The sequence below is a fragment of the Chrysoperla carnea genome, chromosome 5, assembly GCF_905475395.1.
Source record: "Chrysoperla carnea chromosome 5, inChrCarn1.1, whole genome shotgun sequence".
NCBI classification, from domain to species: Eukaryota; Metazoa; Arthropoda; class Insecta; order Neuroptera; family Chrysopidae; genus Chrysoperla; species Chrysoperla carnea.
In genome coordinates this window covers 22,771,470-22,789,641 of record NC_058341.1, presented here as the reverse complement: position 1 = coordinate 22,789,641, position 18,172 = coordinate 22,771,470, and the positions used below count along the sequence as shown (strand labels likewise).

At 29.1% G+C, this 18,172-nt stretch overlaps 1 protein-coding gene across 1 annotated transcript; it reads right to left on the bottom strand.

The window, feature by feature from the left end:
- Nucleotides 1-3,131: 3,131 nt before the first annotated feature.
- LOC123300344 (nicotinamidase) lies at nt 3,132-16,528 on the bottom strand. Its single transcript, XM_044882908.1, has 5 exons — nt 16,353-16,528; nt 12,982-13,424; nt 5,123-5,309; nt 4,059-4,427; nt 3,132-3,633 (listed from the first exon to the last, which is right to left on the bottom strand). Exons 2-5 carry the CDS (start codon nt 13,116-13,118, stop codon nt 3,208-3,210), a joined length of 1,119 nt encoding a protein of 372 aa, XP_044738843.1. The 5' UTR covers nt 13,119-13,424; nt 16,353-16,528; the 3' UTR covers nt 3,132-3,207.
- Nucleotides 16,529-18,172: the final 1,644 nt, after the last annotated feature.

The window sequence follows — 18,172 nt, the reverse complement described above, 5'->3', positions numbered from 1 at the left end:
CCCGTATAACGTTTTTTTAGTTTTTAGTATAGTATTATATTTTAGTTTTGCTTTACTATCATACGATTGTTTATTTGAAAAATGCTGAAATGAAGGCTCAAATCGTTATCAGTACGTGAAAATGGGAAGACACGTATGAAGACTGTTTCGAATTTCCAATGTGCTATAATCTACTCTCTGTAGAATAATTCAGAATAAAAATAAAATTCAATCACAATATTCTGAAAAACAAGGAAAATGGAATGCCTCTATAAGTGCGACAAATTGGCAGGTTCCTTGATATCTCACTTAACCAGATTTCACTGTAATTACTTTTTCTTTGGGTAGTCATATTTATTTATACTTTTCTTTGGGAGAAGAAATCGTTGTTTACAGAACAAGTTTATACGAAAATTGCCTTTTCCAGTAAATTAGGAAAATTTCCATTATTACAACTAGAACATCCTATAAATGTTATTCAACAGATTAATTCAAAATCATACAGTGCAAATTATATGCTAATTAAAATATGAATCATACTGTAGTGAATCAATAAAAGTTTGTATTTTACATTTTCATACGGAATACTAAAGAATCACAGTTACAAATATATAATGTAGTAAATCATTGAGTATGTACAAATATAGCAAATTTTGTATTTTTACCCATACGAAAAAATAAGCGAACAATGGTCTTTTGTTTCACAAGTATTATTTTTACATTTTTTTTTTTTAGAAATACTAATACTATTTGATCAATGTTATCATCTTTGCTAAAAACAGAATAATATATCTACGTAATTTGGGAAAGAATGAATTTCTATTCAATTTAGGGAGATCTTTATAATGATCTATGTAACATTGTATTATGCAACAATAGACGCAAATACGTCACGATAGGGAAGATTGGGGAGTTTGTCATCTTGTCACATGTTTAATATAAAATATTTCTATGCAACAAAAACGAACGGATTTACATATATCACTATGTAAATCTGTATAAAATGCTTTGTCCTGAACTATTGATGGAATGTTATTTTGATTGAAGTTATTTTGGGGGTGATTTGCATCGAAGTGAATATTCGTAATTTTTAAATTAAATACTAAACCGATTTTAAAAATTAGTTGAAATTGTCCAGCGGCGTGGGCGGATAACTGCTAGTAAAAAACATAAATACGAAAGGACGAATTTTTAGACAAAATTCCATACACTTATAACTATTAGAAAGAAGATAATACATGCAATAAAGTAATTGTACTTACTGTTTTCCATAAAACATGTCACACTTTTATGGTTATTTCTTCATTTTCAATGTTATATTTAGTCCAAATTTTTTTATGACGAACACGCGAATAAAACCCTTGTGCATGAGCGTAATCAGCTTTTGACAGTTTTTACGAGGTGCAAAATTTTATAAATATAACAGCACTTAAACAGAGACACGTAACTAACCATACAAATGTATGGGAAGTTCAGATTCAGAGATTGGAACTTGCTCACTCCTGGCCCTCACTAAATATACCCTCCAAATTGAAGTGTTCCACTATAAGAATAATTTGAAAGATAAAATATCTGCGTCAAGAAATTAGGGATCACATGTTATTTGTGTTCAGAAAAATCATTTGGCCAGAGTGTTCTAGCCGATAATCACTAGATAGAGGGAATATAATTTTTTTCTTTTGAAACCTTGTTGTTTTAAATAACCCATAAGTACAAAGAATCAGAAGCTGTTTGCGGATGTATCCGTTCTTCATTTTACTGCTCTATAAAATTGGATTGGAGTTAGCGTAATATTGTTGTAATGAAGTATTAAACTGTTTAAGTTAGTTTTCAATTTATCAAGGATCCATATGTTAAAAAATAAATGATTCGATGAAGTTTGAACATTTATTTACTTAATATTTATTTGTCTATATAACTTAATATAACAGCAATTTGAATTTAGATCATTCATAAATTTATTGAAAAGCTTCAATATTTGTTTAGATTTTTCCAACAATATATAGCTTTTATTTCTTTGCTGGCAATGGAAGCGTATTATCTTGTGATTCTAAATATTCAAATATAACATTTATCACTTTGATGTTATATTTGCATTGAGTTAAAATTTTAAGTACTAAAAGCTTATATGCTCAGATAATTTTTAGTTTAAATTTTTAGCCTAGGAGATGAAAGTCAGAATTTTAAACCAAAAAAATTCCATGTATAAATACTTTTCTATTCTGACTTCATACGTAAATTTTTTTTAATCAAAAGAATGAGCATGATAGTCTCACAATGTAAATTGACATTTTCACACAACTCCTTAATTTCCACAGCTCCTTGTATAATTGAAAATCATTCTTGCCAACTAGTAGTCGAATGGTATTTAATACTTCACTCCTCAAGAATAAAGAATAATCGTGCCAATGCTGTTAATAGGAAAAACTATGTTTAGAGTGTCGCCTTGTCGATTTTGATCCAACGAGAATTTCATCAAATGAAGTACATTTGCGTGGCAAATGGTCAAATATTACAATACTTAGTTCGGTTTAGTCATTTTAGATAGTGGAAGAAGTGGTTGACGACGAAGTATTCTTTCTACCGAGAACATAGCTGTTTCTCTGCATATATTGAAGCATATACCCTGGCCAAAAACATCAACTAATGAACCAAATCTATAACAGCACACGAAGACATCAGCAAATGGTCACTAAATCGAATAATAAGACTTACAAAGTGCAAACAATGCAAATGGGTTCGCCTGCTGTTCATCAATCTGAATTAGGGGAGCCGTTCTTCCCTATTTTTTCCTTTCCAAATAACCACTTTGCATTATATGCATTGCTTCCTGCTGTTAAAACACTATTTGACAATATCTTTGGTAATCTAAATTTACTTTGTATTGACGTCGACTTGGAAAGTGATGTATCTTTTCCAAAAATAAAGTTTGTCTATTTACACTATGAGTAATCCTAACAATCATCTACCTGACTATAAATTTTTCCATTATAAGTTCAGTAAATTATTATATAAATTTTCGAATAATTAATAATATTAAACATTTGTTTTAAAATTGTCATTTAGAAGGCACAAGTTTCAAATATATTTTAAAGAGGCACCACATAAGTACGAAAAATAAATAAATAATTAAATAAGTTTTTTTGTAAATATTTATCTAAAACAATATACGATCATATAATAACTTTACAAAACTTATAATGCTGGCAAAAATTAAAAATAATGAATTTATGTATCATTTTGTTCTTTTGACGATATGGCTTCTACAGCCATTTTTAATTCCATTGCCAACTTATAACCTAACTCTTTACGTCTATCACGTCCTTCAACCATTGCTTTCACCTCACTGGAATGTACAATAACGCCATTATTTTTAATAACTGTATTTTTTGTTTTTTCGATGTCTAGTAAATCGACACCTCGACTACAATCATCGAGTAGAATGGTTCGATATCCAATTGCCAACGCATCCACTGCTGTTGCACCAACACACACGTCATACGCAAGACCACAAATATAAATGTCTGTTGCATTTTTTAAACGTAATTGCGCACATAATGTGGTATCCGTTAATTTTTTATTATCCCAAAACACTGAATATGAGTCAACTTCAGGATTTGTGCCTTTGTAAACTTTTACGGCATTTTCCACAACCTATATTCAAAGAAAAAAAACGAACAGTTGTAGGCTAGAGGTTATTCTTTTTTTAAATCGCAAATAAGCAATTTTCACTTAAGCGAATTTTGGTTTCTGCATGTAGACTCTAGTATTGACATCATGCTGTATCAAAATTCGAAGTCCATTTTTTCCTGATACTAAGGGTACGAGTTTTCCTGATACTAAGGTTACACTGACTGAATAATTTAAACAGGTGAATAGTTATCGATTCAACGAAGGCTTTTATCTAGTGCCTGCTTTATAACAACGAAGCACAGATGTAAAAATCGTCGACAGATTATGCCTTTTTTTTTGTTACCGGAGATCATATTTTCTTCCTTTGCGAGATAGAACTCCTTTTTACGAGATCGTAAAAAGGAGTTCCATGTAAACTAAGCATGTGAGTATAATAATACCTTCACCTTTAAATCTTCATGTAATTCAGAGCCCCAGGTATCTTGTACACAGTGCTTCGGCCATAATCGTTGTTTCATTGGAGGATCACCAGCAAAAATAACCGTATCATATACTTTAGCATTTTCAGCTGTCACTGGACTGGAGGGATCCAATTCACGTTTTGTAACATTATCAATGAATGAGACATGATCACTTGGATGCCAATCTAACGAAAAAAATACTGCATCGAATTCAACTGTTTCTAATAAATGATTGATTGGTTCAATAACTTCGAAACCATTCTGTTGTGCTGAACATTTGCTTATGTTTAATGTTCCTGATATAAAATCATTTTGTACATCCACAATTAAAAAGACTGATACTGGGTGAACAATCTGTAAAAGATAAAAATAGTTCTCTTTAAGGTGGTAAGGGCGCCAAGGCAAGTTTAGACTTCTTGTTGAAATGAATGTAGACTCTATGAATGTAGACGAAAAATAAGAATAAAGTTTTTCGATAACTGTGATGGTTTTCGAAATATCGAAAGCAAAATAATTAAACAAAATTTTCAATATTCGATACTTTAAAAATTACTCAAGATATCGAAAAATTGTACTATTACTTTTCGTCTTATATTGTCAAGTTATAACATAAAACAGCATCAAAATTTAAAATATAATTAATACAAATTTTTTAAATTTGTGTCCCCACTACCGTGCTCGTACATCCTTAATTAGCTGGGCACAACGGGCTTTTAACTTTAATTAATTTAAATAGTTTTTTTTTTAATTTCCACCGACTAGTTTTGGAGAAATGTATGAAAACATATCATCCATCTACCGTTTTCCCATAGACCATTGCTAATAATGCCTACTTTTGAAGTCATTTATTTATTTAAATAATCGGGCAACAACCCCTCTTCTCCCTCTAAAATTTTCAGAATTAATTTAGACTTAGTCCAACTTCATATAAAAAAAATCATTTTATCCAAAATTGCCCTGGCGCACGTACGGAACATCCTTAAACAGCTTGAAAGATGTTTATAAAGATTTCAAACTGGAATATCTGTGTAGATATTCCCTTTACTTACAACTTTTATCCAATGGTTCCAGCAAAAAGCAAATTCTTCACGATCAATGAAATCGTCGTGATTTTTATCAAAAACATCAAATATTTGCTTCAATTTTGATTCTTCTAATTCATAAATTTCACCTTTCTCGTTTCGAAATAATGCTCTACAAATTGTACGAAATTCATCCAAGTTTAAAAGTCCATCACTGTAATTAAAAAAAAAAAAAAAAAAAAAACATTATAAAATTAAATTAACTTCTATTTCGGAATATAAAGCGACATAAATATTTTACTATCGCACAAAGAAAAAAAAAATTGTTTCATTTTTACTATTAATAGGTAAATAGTGAAATAATTAATCATGTTTTTTCCACAATAAAAACATAAACTTTAATGAGATTATTGAACCCTTTACAGGTTCGAAAAATATATAATTAATATTTAATAATTGTTCACATATTCATACATTTTCAAAGCAAACAGCTTATAAAAATTATAAAGTAATGAATCGATAAAACTCAATGATTAATTGTTTTTGAAATACTGAAAAAGCTGAAGCGATACAGACGATAAAATTCAAAGTTCCTTTCCGAATAATTAATGGAGACCTGTAAATTGGAAAAAAAGTAAAAGTAATAGATAGAAAAAAAGTGTTGTTGAAATAAAAAGTGTCGAATGTCAACGTAGGTGTTTTTATGAACACCTATATACCAAAATTTTGATCGTATTATCAGTTATTCTTAGCGTTACAAACTTGGGACTAAAATTAGTATACTCTGATTTTTATTCAGGGCAATATTGTATTGATTTAAAGGCAGAGTAAAATTAATTAAAAAAGAATTAAAATCATAACTATGCAAAAAATTCAAAATTGCACGTAACATTTAGATAATAACGTCGATAATGTAAGGAAATTCTTGCGTCATTCCTAAGCGAATACCTCAAGCAACGCTTATTGTCACTTTTATCAGGTACGGAATATAGTGAATAATAATCATTATCAAGTTATTTTTATTTCAAACGTGGAGGAATGTTTTCATTCGGTACCCAATTACTTATAATAATAATAATAAATATTTTCTAATAATAATACCATAGATAAGTGCTTGTTCACCACTATACTATAGTTATAGTACCTACATAAATAATTATTAATTAGGTCAAATTAAATGAATTCCGTTAAAAGAAAATTATTTAAACTTCATCATCTTGTCATTACTGTCAAAATTTATGACATAATATGCCTGTAATTTAGAAAATTTATTGCATTTAAAACATCTTTATAATATTTGCTGGCATTGTGCACGAATCACAAAATCGAATAGACAAATAACCAGGGGCGTAACCACAGTGAGTCAGTCTGGGACTGTTTATTTATTGATGTTCTTCAAAAATAGAAAATTATATGAAGTCTAAAAATTTTTTGCGGTGTCAGGCGATTTTGTTAGAAATTATACCAATATTAGTCTGTAAAACATGGCTTTAGACTAATTTTCGAACACCAAAGACGATGTCGCTGGTTATAATGCGATCCGATGAACGGTTGTTAAGGTAACACTCTCTGCATAGCTTTGGGATTCCAAATCCGAGGAATTGAAGATTCAATATCTTGAAATTCTTAAGTCTGGCAGACAAATAAATGAGATTTTCGTTATTTTTGGGTAAATTTTTTAAAGGAGTAACCTTTAAAAAAATAGCAAAAATTCGAGAAAATTTATTTCGAATTTTGATAAAAACATGGTTGAAGACTAATTTGGACAAACCGAAAACGATGCCGCTGGTTAAAATACGGTATTTTTTTACTAAAATTTGAGACTTCTAAATGATGTTCTCAAATCAAACAATAAATTTGAAAATAAAATTTTATAGACATTTAAACAACACTTTCGTACTCTAATTCGGAAATAATATTCTGATTATGGTTGAAATAACAATACATAGTATTTGCAAATAAATACATTTTCGGTTTTTTGTTTTTTCTCTCCCCTCTGAGAAAATTCTGCATGCTCCCTTGTATAAAACTGTCGCATATAATAACAATACATAACATTTAAACCCCCTTTCAACTTTATCAAATTAACTTTTTTTCTAAATAAAATTGCATGATCACGTTGACAATATGTCGCAGGAAATATCTTAAAAATAAATTTGCGCGATGTACAACTTAAAGTTATTAAAAATATTCCAAAATGAAATATAAAAATAAAAGTTCTCGAATATCCTAATAAATAAATAAAAAAACTGATTACTGTATGGTACGAAGTATTAAAAGGAGTGTAATATACAGATAGATAGAGTATTGTATTCAAAATAACAATACAAAAAGCTGTAGTGTATATGGTCTTTGGAGATAGAATCAATTACTTTCTGATTTATTAAAGAGCTCCGGATCTGTGTTTTTCCCAACCTGAGAAAGAACTTGATAAGCTAGGTTAGGTTAGACTGGCTGTCCTGCGGTAGGTCACACTTAGACCATAGGGTCCGTTGAGATACCAAAAACGAGTGGGCACATTCCCGACCACAACTCTATGAACCATTTGGAGCTGTTTAGAAACACCAGGAGCCTCTTGAAGTCAAGGGATTTTCGGTCGAAGAGGTCTTCAAAGAAAGGCTGGCTTAAGTGACAGAGAAGATGAGACATCGTCTCCTCCTCATCTCCACAGTGACAGCTCCTGCAATAGTCATGATACACTATCAAGCCCAGGCGTTCAGCGTGCCTGCCGCTCAACCAGTGTGCTGTAATAGCCACAACAATTTTGCAAATAGAGGCCCTTAAAAGCGGTATAAGATCTTAGAAACGAATAACAACTTTTTATTGGACTGCTGAGATAGAACTACAACCTAAAAAAGTTTTAAATATTTTCTTTGTAGAAAAAAATTAACCTTACATCAAAAAAAGCTCATGATAAATTCCAGAAAAATTGATATTCTAAGACTTGCTTTAAATAAATATTTCTATTTTACTAATATGCCGTTGAAAAAAGCGGTTTTTTCGCTGACAATTCGCAAACTTCTGAAATCAACCACCGGCGTTTATAACATCGTTCTAACTAGCGAACATAACGCTACATAACGAATTTAAAATTGTTTGAACTGAAGGGGAGAGATACCATTGATGTTTGATTTACATAGACTGAGTGTCAAACGATTGTAAGCGTGCCAACATCTGAGGTAATTGCTTAGATAAAATCCATTGTAGATTCGTAAGAAAAAATGTAAAGTGATACGTGATAAGTATTTTTTTTAAGTCAAAAAGCGAAAAAGTTCAGTGAAATCACAATATTTTATGTTAAACATTTTATGATATGAAAATATAACATTCAATGTATGTTTTTTTTTTTTATAAATATGCCTACGTATTTTTTTTATAAATATCCCTAGCTGACCTAAGCAATTACCTCAGATGTTGGCAAGTTTCTCACTGTACGGAAAGAAAGGCGATGCTTAGTCTATGTATAACTCTAAAGTCAATAAGAGATACCCAAAGAATGTTTATAGTTTAGTTTAAAATTCTTAATTAAAATTCTAAATATCATAAAACTTTTGATTTTGTTTTTCAGAATGAAAACAATAATTTTTTATCAGAAAGTCAGTAATAATAATACAATATGTAACAACTATTTTCAGAATCCTTGACCTTTCACATATAATTAGTTTTCTGCACGACCGAATTAGCAATATATTAGTATAATCATTTTATAATGATTATATACTACTGATTAGTTAAATTGTTATATTAAATGATAGTAAAAAATAGCTAGATATACCTACCCACTCATAATAGCTCCGATACACTTTGATTAACACCGATAATAATCACGCTAAACATTTATAATGGTTTTTATCGTAAAAGTAACACCCAGAAAAGCTTTAAGATAATTTAAGGTAGTGTATTCGTAAAGTGCGCGTAATTAAGTTGCTTGTAATACCTTAATAATAATAATAGTAAATCTGTATTTAAACGGTCAGTTATTACAGGGTTAGTGTCTTTTTACAAGTAGCACAACTCAAACAAATATTACAATTTCTAAAATAAGAAAAAAATTTGTATACTGAGAAAATAAATAACAAAAGAAAATACATTATGTAGTATGTTTTAAGAGTTGAGCACGATGAAGCAATTCAGTAATCCGTTGCAAAGCTGCGAAGCTTCAAAGCATTATTGCAATAATTATGTATGCCAATTGTTTACTCGATATTTAGATTTGATAGAAAATTAGGCAATATGAATCAACCCGGTAAAGAATTGCATATTGCATAGGATACATAGCTCCTGAGGATTCCATTATATATAATGCCATTGATATAATTTTACTTCTTACTCCCCCAGTAATCTCAGTTGTGCTATGGTCCTAATAAATTTTACTTTGAGCGGCAAATTTGATCCGATCTTATTGAAATTTTTTTTGAAACCCACTAATTTTGGGTCACTCTTTTCAACTGTGTTCTCAGTTTCTCGCTAGCTATCACTCATTTGCTTAATTACGGAACCAGGACATCATCTTCTTGAAACCTATTAGAGCTAGGTTAATTTTGATGACAAATTTGAAAAGTATGGCCCAAATTAAGTAGGATTACATACTTGGTTTTTCAAAATTGGATAAAATTTGGATGTGATAGAGCAAAATTAATTTTTTTGGATTCTGATGACGTCATAAAGTTAAAAAATTCGATTTTTTTGATAGCACAGGCAATTTTGATCCGATCTTATTGAAATTTTTTTTGAAACCCACTAATTTTGGGTCATTCTTTTCAGCTGTGATGTCAGTTTTTCGCTAGCTATCAATTATTAGCTTAATTACGGGACCAGGACACCATCTTCTTGAAACCTATTAGAGCTAAGTTAATTTTGAATACAAATTTGAAAAGTATGGCCCAAATTAAGTAGGATTACATACTTGGTTTTTCAAAATTGGATAAAATTTGGATGTGATAGAGCAAAATTAATATTTTTGGATTCTGATGACGTCATAAAGTTAAAAAATTCGATTTTTTTGATAGCACAGGCAATTTTGATCCGATCATATTGAAATTTTTTTTGAAAATCACTAATTTTGGGTCACTCTTTTCAACTGTGTTCTCAGTTTCTCGCTAGCTATCACTCATTTGCTTAATTACGGAACCAGGACACCATCTTCTTGAAACCTATTAGAGCTAGGTTAATTTTGATGACAAATTTGAAAAGTATGGCCCAAATTAAGTAGGATTACATACTTGGTTTTTCAAAATTGGATAAAATTTGGATGTGATAGAGCAAAATTAATTTTTTTGGATTCTGATGACGTCATAAAGTTAAAAAATTCGATTTTTTTGATAGCACTGGCAAATTTGATCCGATCTTATTGGAATTTTTTTTGAAACCCATTAATTTTGGGTCATTCTTTTCAGGTGTGATGCTAGTTTTTTAGTAACTATCACTCATGTGTTTAATTCCGGGAGTAGGACTCCACCTTTTTGAAACTTATTAGAACTTTGTTAATTTTGATCACAAATTTGAAAAGTACGCATTAAATTTAGTCTGATAAAATTTAGATGTGGTAGACTTATGTGATAGACAAAGACTTATGATGATGTATAAGCTAATTTGTGTACTTACGGCTTATGATTTATGGTATGACAAATTTCAACGTAAAATTTCTTTTTTTGTGTGTCTTTGCCGGCTGGTTGTTTTACTCTTGGCTTTCGTTGACTTTTAATAATATTATAAAACATTTTGATAGGCGTATAATAAAATTTAAGGTCAGTTTTTATGACCATATTCAAATATGTCGTTACGGATAAAATGATCCCCTTTATATACGCTAAAATGATCCCTTTTTTTGTGTAAAATTTAAAATGATCCCCCTATTATATGATTGGTCTTGAATGTGTTGATTTAGATGATTTTACCAATAATTTTTGTTTGTTAACAATTTGATAAGAAACGCAATGGGATCATTTTACCCATTATTCTTACAAGGTCATTTTACCCACTATTCTTACAAAACGATCCCTTTTGAGAAATATTGAATAGTTCTAAAAATTTGAACAGATCAAAAGAAATTGACATGCCAATATTGGAACATATGAATAAGGAACTCAAAAATATTTCGACGTTGTACATATGTCCAATAGCTTGGCTATAAATTACATTTTTTCTTAAGGGGGTCATTATAGACCACCTTCCTCTATTTAATTCTCAGAATTACCTAAAATTATATAATGATATTTCTCTAAAACCCACTCGAGTTTATAATTATGATAAAATTTTAAATTCAACATCTATTTTATATCCTGTTTAGTTAAATAAAATAATTCAAGCCGGAAATTACCTAATATAAATGTTTAAATTATAAAATAAAACCTACATATGTCATTAGTAGGTATTAGGTATAATTATTCGCGATACCGTGAAATTTGTATTATTAAATTTATTGATTTGTAAATATTTAATAAAGATAATTAATAATTATATACTCAAAGTAAAATATTTGAAATAAGTTATTTATTGACACAAAACATTTCCATTGGATTAACATTGGCGTTAAGCTCTATTTTTGTAAAACCATCTTGTGGGAAACATAAGGCGCTTCCGTTGGAAAAAATTTCGAATCAATTTCTTTGCATATTCCTGTTCGAAAGACGTTCTTTATAAAGATCAAGTGTTTGTCAAGTAAAATCTGATTGCAATTTTTTTTAAATTATGTTAAATTCTAATTTTTTAAAACAAATAAAGCTGTTTTTTTGAGTTATTTTACGTCCAAAAGGTCTCCTGTATTTTTGTCGTAAAGCTCACCGTTTCCTAGATATTAATGATTTGAAAAAGCTCTATTTTCAAAGCTGAAAAACAATACTAAAAAATCAATTTTTGAGTTTACAAACCATCAAATAATCTTTAAATTTCTCATAACAAAATAGACAATAACTTGTTCAATCATCTTTCATGATTAAGTTACACAATTATTTTTTTCTGTCGCTTGACGCTTGTCGACCATCGCTTTGGAGTGATTTCACCATCGGTCAATTAAAAAAGGAAATACTTTTGAAGAAGAAAATACACGTGCTCGAAAAAGCGGGTATGCAGTAACATAGTTATTAGCTATACATTAAAATTTTTACATTCATTATCGAAATAGATCGTCTTGTTGCAAAATATTACAGGTATATCAAATTATTAAAAAATTTAATTGCATACTTTTACGAGATGAAACCAAATATTCGAAAAATTAAAAAAAAAAAATTAATTATAATTAACAGCAAAAGCGATTAAAAAAATCATTTTATAAATAAAAAGAATTTTGGAGATCAAATATAAGTAAAACAGTGGAATTGCAAGTATCATACATAACATTCCGTCGGACAATATCCGAAATGGAAATAGTATTTAGTAGTATTATTTTAATGTCAATAATAGAGTTTTTATTGTGTTTGTATTTTTCGCGCCTTTTCTTAATACTATCTCTATTTATATTTTACACGTCTAGCATTAAAGATTTGTCTAGGAATATTCTTTTAATTCTCTATTATTATTATATAAAAATAATAAAAATGAAAAATAAATCAAATAAAATGCATCATTTTGGTTCTACGAGATATATTTATTTTTATAAATCATTTAAGTTGGTAATAATTTTAAATAAGTATGCAATTGTAATGAAATACTATTCTTATCGATAAAATTCGAATTCTGAGAATTAGATGCAAACAAGTGGCAGTAAAAATATAATAATTTCAAAATACTTTTTTTAAGAGATAATCAAAAACTTATTTAATAATGATTATGTTATGCACTTCAAAATGGTGAAAAGCTTGTAATTTCTTGTGCGATTCTACAATCGTTATTCAAAATTCTACATGTGCAAACATAAATACATGAAATTTTTAGGCCATTTTACTTACCCATCTCTATCAAATGCCGAAAAACAAGCATTCATTTTACTTAGAATGTTCGTACTATATTCGAACACATCGACACTAGAATCTCCTGGTGTCTGGATAAAACATGAAACTATATTGGTTATGTTGTTGTCGGTCATGGTGCCTACCACGAAATGGTACTAGTTTTAAGTGACGCACTCTTATTTTATACCAAAACGGTCTATTGTTCTGTTTCAATGCACTATAATTTTATTATAAATCGAATTCAGTGGCGTGTTTATAAATCTTGATTTATTAAAAACTTTCAATTTTCTCATGCTTAAATGTAATAGACGTTAAATGATGGAACATAGAACATCTATGATGATGAAGCATAATACGTATTATATATTCTATATAGATATACTCGAAGCTTTCATATATGTGCTATAAAACCCAATATCATATTAAATAAAAGGAGCTTTCTACAATATTAAATTATACATCAAAAACACGTTTCTTGAACGAATAACAGTTATTTTATATATATATATATATAACTTATTTTCAATTAACGATTATTATTTTTAACTTTTAACAAAATATCAAGGTTAATTTTTTTGTAAATAATATTATACATTTACACTTATAACAATAAATCGATATAGGTACCTAAAGATATAAATAATCAGTTAAAAAAACCCGTCTTCAACGGTATAATACATAGTTATAAATAATCATTGCAATTAATTTTTATAGGGTGGGACACGAAGACACATAAGCACAGAAAGTGGGATATCAATTGATTTCTTATTGAAATTGAGCATAGCGTTTTTGAACTAGGACGAGCTGAGTCACTCAATAACCAAAAGTGTGATAATATACAATAGTTCTTGTAATCCTGTTCAATTAAGGTAGTACGAGCGCCAAGGCAAGTTTAGACTTGTGGTTGAAATTATTAGTATCTTATTTTTAAGAATAATATCTGTCTTGGTTTTCGAAATATCGAAAGTTAAATAAATAAACAAAATTTTCAATTTTCCTGGCGCTCGTACATCCTAAAACGTGATTGGTAATGTGATTTGAAGTTACGAGAAATTGTATTTGTATATTTAGTGTAGAATCTTGCAACGGATATTAAAAGGCATGAACTTCGTAGATGAAATATGTTTTACCAACATGAAAGAAAAACTTGATATGGAAAAAAACTGTAAAAATATGAAACTTAGACTCGCCGAAACGTCAAATATGTATTATTTTTTATCAAATGGGACGAATTAGGACATTGTACAATATACAGGTCAAAAATGGTAAAATCATAGTGATTCAAGTATCATTTTTCTTTAAAATAAAGATTTTGATGGTGGTATATAATCTTCCAAACTGATCTTAAATATTTCATCTTTTTTTTTAATATTCGAGATAGTAATTTAAAACCGAGACTTTTTTTACTTATATACTGCATATAAGTTACTGTACAGAACAACAAGAAAAAACTTTACTAAAAATCTGTAAGCTTTTGGTATAAAGAACATCTTAGAGATTGGATAGAAAGGCAGAAAACTAAAAAAAAAAGGTCATGACAGTTAAGCATGCAAATAAAATCAAAGATAGAATACAGAACACAGGAAACCCGCGAAGAAAAGATGAAGGGAATATCCAAGAAAAAAGAATTAAAGAAAATGGGATAATATTTAGAGGAGAAAAATCCGAAACCGAATTATCGAAAACAGAAGAAGCTACAAATTCTTTTTGGAAGACCTATATGCTCTACACTCCTCGTGAAGTATTTTAAAATACTTCAACACATATGAAACTATATTGTCAGGTGCAACGATATCATAAAAGCCGGTTGCTATTTAGCTGGAAAATGTCCGCCAAAGCTGAGGAATATTTTTATAATTCCACTGCGGTATTGCAACCAATAGGAATAATAATGTCAATATTCTGAAATACTGACAGATTTGATCATGTACCTAAGGACTTCGGTTATTGAATTTCATTTTTTCATAAAATAATAATTTTGTTAAAATATTACTAGAAAGTGAACTTAAAAATTTAAAACACTTAACACTCTAAAATTTCAAAAAGATATCAACTGATTGACCACCCTATATTATTAGTAATTCATCACCAATGACACGGCAATATTATTTTACGACTCGTGACGGTTCAATTCCAAAATGCAGAGAAGTATTTTTTTATTTGACTTATTAAGCTTAAATTTTCTTAATTAAAATTATATAACTTTAAAATAGTTTTCAATGATAGTCAGTTCAATGTGATCGAAAAAATTTCCATGTTTTCGAATAATAAAATCAAACATTCTTGTTATGAAAGGTATAGGTATGTAAATTTATAGAAACCACATTAAACTTTTTAATTAAATGGAGGATATTAAATAGAGTAAGTTTTTAGTTAAACTGTAATGTTTATAAATCTATACTATTACGTGAATGTCTAAATAAACTACCTATACATTTATTAAAATGTTATTATCCTATTTGTTATAGATAATCGTATCGAATTCTTAACCATAGACTTATAATAGACTATCATCAAACAAAACAATAAAAAATAACAATTTATGGTAAGACCATAGTTATAGGAAAATTACTTCTATGTCCATGGATAAGACTAAAACAAGTCCGTTGAAATTAACATGCCGAATTACCTAATCACAATTTTTTTCATTCCGTTCCGTTTCCAAGCATTTCTAATGACTTTTCTCACTATCCTTATTATATGGCACTCTATATTAGTAGCGTTATTAGCCAAAACAAAAATTATGTCTAATCTGGATAATAACAAAAAATAATTAAACTAAATTGCAATAATCAGTCTGTAGGTACTATACTTCTATATACATTCAGGCACGGATTTAGAAATTTGGCGCCTCTAGGCAGTTTCAAAAATTGTTAAATTATTGAACTAAAACATGAAAATCAATTGTATCTCTCAGTATGACTTGCTCACGAGTCTTACGACAATATCAGCCATTTATAGCTAAAGAAGGCCCGAAAATTTGACCAGAAGACCAAAAATCTCCACCTACAAACCCAACCTCCCCCCTCCCTCCAAAAAAAAAAACATAAATCAAATCTTTGCCTAAATCAAGGATGGCTTGCATACGGGTCTAATGGATAGTGTTCTAGGATATGACACATAAAAAAATCCATGAATCGTAATTTTTTGCCGCGTGGTAAATAAACTACTGAGTCAATGTGGAGCATTTTTTCTCATAAGAGATTTTCTCATAGGAAAGTTCCTGCTCCTTGCCAAATAAGTTATCTAACGACCGCAAAAATGTTACGTAATACTAGCAGACATATTCCCCCTTCCCTTCGCGACTAATATATCAATGAATATCCTATGAGAGCAAATGATCCACATCAACTCAATTTTTTACGTACCATATCCCAGAATATGGCGTCTCGAGTACTAGTGCAATTGTTTACTCTACTTGTAGTCCATGTATTGTATGTCTATGATTTTAACCGTTTAACTGTTATTCTTCAGTCATTGTTTTTAACTTGGCAATTTTTTTAAACACGCAAAACTCGCTATAAAAGTATATATAACACAGGCTAATGTAAACAAATACATATAACAATATCACCAATGAAACTTCTTCTTATCTAAGTATTCGAAATATTTCTACATAATAAAATACCTTAACCACAGACAAAACAAAACACAAACTTACTTTGAAATAAAAACTTTTTACTGAATATTTCCTTTTATTTTTTATAGTAAAACAAATGATAAAAAATGAAACCTTCGTTTTTACCTCTATATATAAAGAGTAAAAAGTTTTAAACGCCAAAAATATGAATATCATGTTTCAGGAACAAAAAAGTTTAAGACAGTCAAATTTCAAATATATGCAGATTTTGAGATACAGTGGCCATGTACCATGAAAGTAGAAACGTCAAAGCCCTCTCAGAATTAGGATTTTACCATACTAAACTCCTAGATTTCATTTTTAATGTAGTTTATATTCAATTTTCTTTTTGAGATCTTCATTTTTGCTGTATGCGAACAATATTAATATCGCTGCTCAGTTTTGCAGAATGTTATTGAATAAATAAAATGTGCTGCATAAATAAACGAATATATTTTTCATAAATAAACGAATATATTAGTCACTTAGTTTGGATGCAGCTACTGAAGACCAATTTTAAGGGCTCAGCTTAATTAGCGCGACAAGTGACGACAGGCGTTAAATGTGGTAACCAAATGAATTTGCCGTTTCAATGACTCAACTGGAATAAAATCAACAGAGATTTACTACTCAGTAAGTAATATCAACAGAAAAATTTTTTGAACAATGGGTCTGAAGAGAATTTTTTGTTTGCGTATGGAGGTTGTGTGGTGTTGATACGAGATTTTTTAAATTCAAATTATGCAACGAAAATTCACAAAAATATAGTACTGGGAAATTTCGAAAAATAGATATTGTGAAGATAAAGAAACATTATTTGCATGTTTTTTTAAATTTACAAGAACTTATTTGAATATGCAGTTTTTATTATTCCATTTTTAGCCGAATATTGCATTGATAGGCCAATCATATAACTCATATATGGCACAAACGATGAAGTTCATTTACCCAATGTAACTATTTTTGTATCGTAATATAAAACTTCATGAATAAATCGGTACTCGCCAAGGTTATTTAAAAATATATATCGCAGTTACAATGTATTTTATTGATATAAAAAAATTGATTTATATCAACAAATTTAATCGTGTCAATATTTTTAGTAAGTTAAACTACAAATTGATATACTGTTTTTTGATTTTTTTAAAACTCATTATTATCAAACTTTCAAACTTTGTTAGTTGAATCATAGTATAAATGTTATTAAGTTCAGAAATCATTTTTATTAATTGACATCAAAATAATTAACTCTCCTTACGTAATAACGTATCGATGCATCTCGGTTTCAACCAATTGAAATCTTTTCTCTATAAACCTTTTCGTATAAAAAATTTTTTTAACCGACTTGTTCGTAGAAGACAGTCCAAGAGATTTTCTACACAAGTCTCAAGACTTTTTTGTTTTTATTCGAACTAGTAATTTCGAAAGTTCACAATCAAGATTTGTTTCCCTGCATGCTACAGTCAGGGTATCCACTAATTCGAATGACTTTTTCTTTGAGGAGGGAGGGTCCGATACCTTTTCTTGTAGAATCGATTCAAAAGTTTTAAGTACATATCCCATTTTGTC

Excerpts from the sequence above, each read along its gene's own strand:
- LOC123300344 (XM_044882908.1), bottom strand. The coding sequence starts at position 13,118 with ATGACCGACAACAACATAACCAATATAGTTTCATGTTTTATCCAGACA. Across the intron at positions 5,310-12,981 it reads TCGGCATTTGATAGAGATGG|TGATGGACTTTTAAACTTGG; the intron begins GTAAGTAAAATG and ends TTTTAATTACAG. Across the intron at positions 3,634-4,058 it reads AATTACATGAAGATTTAAAG|GTTGTGGAAAATGCCGTAAA; the intron begins GTGAAGGTATTA and ends CTTTGAATATAG.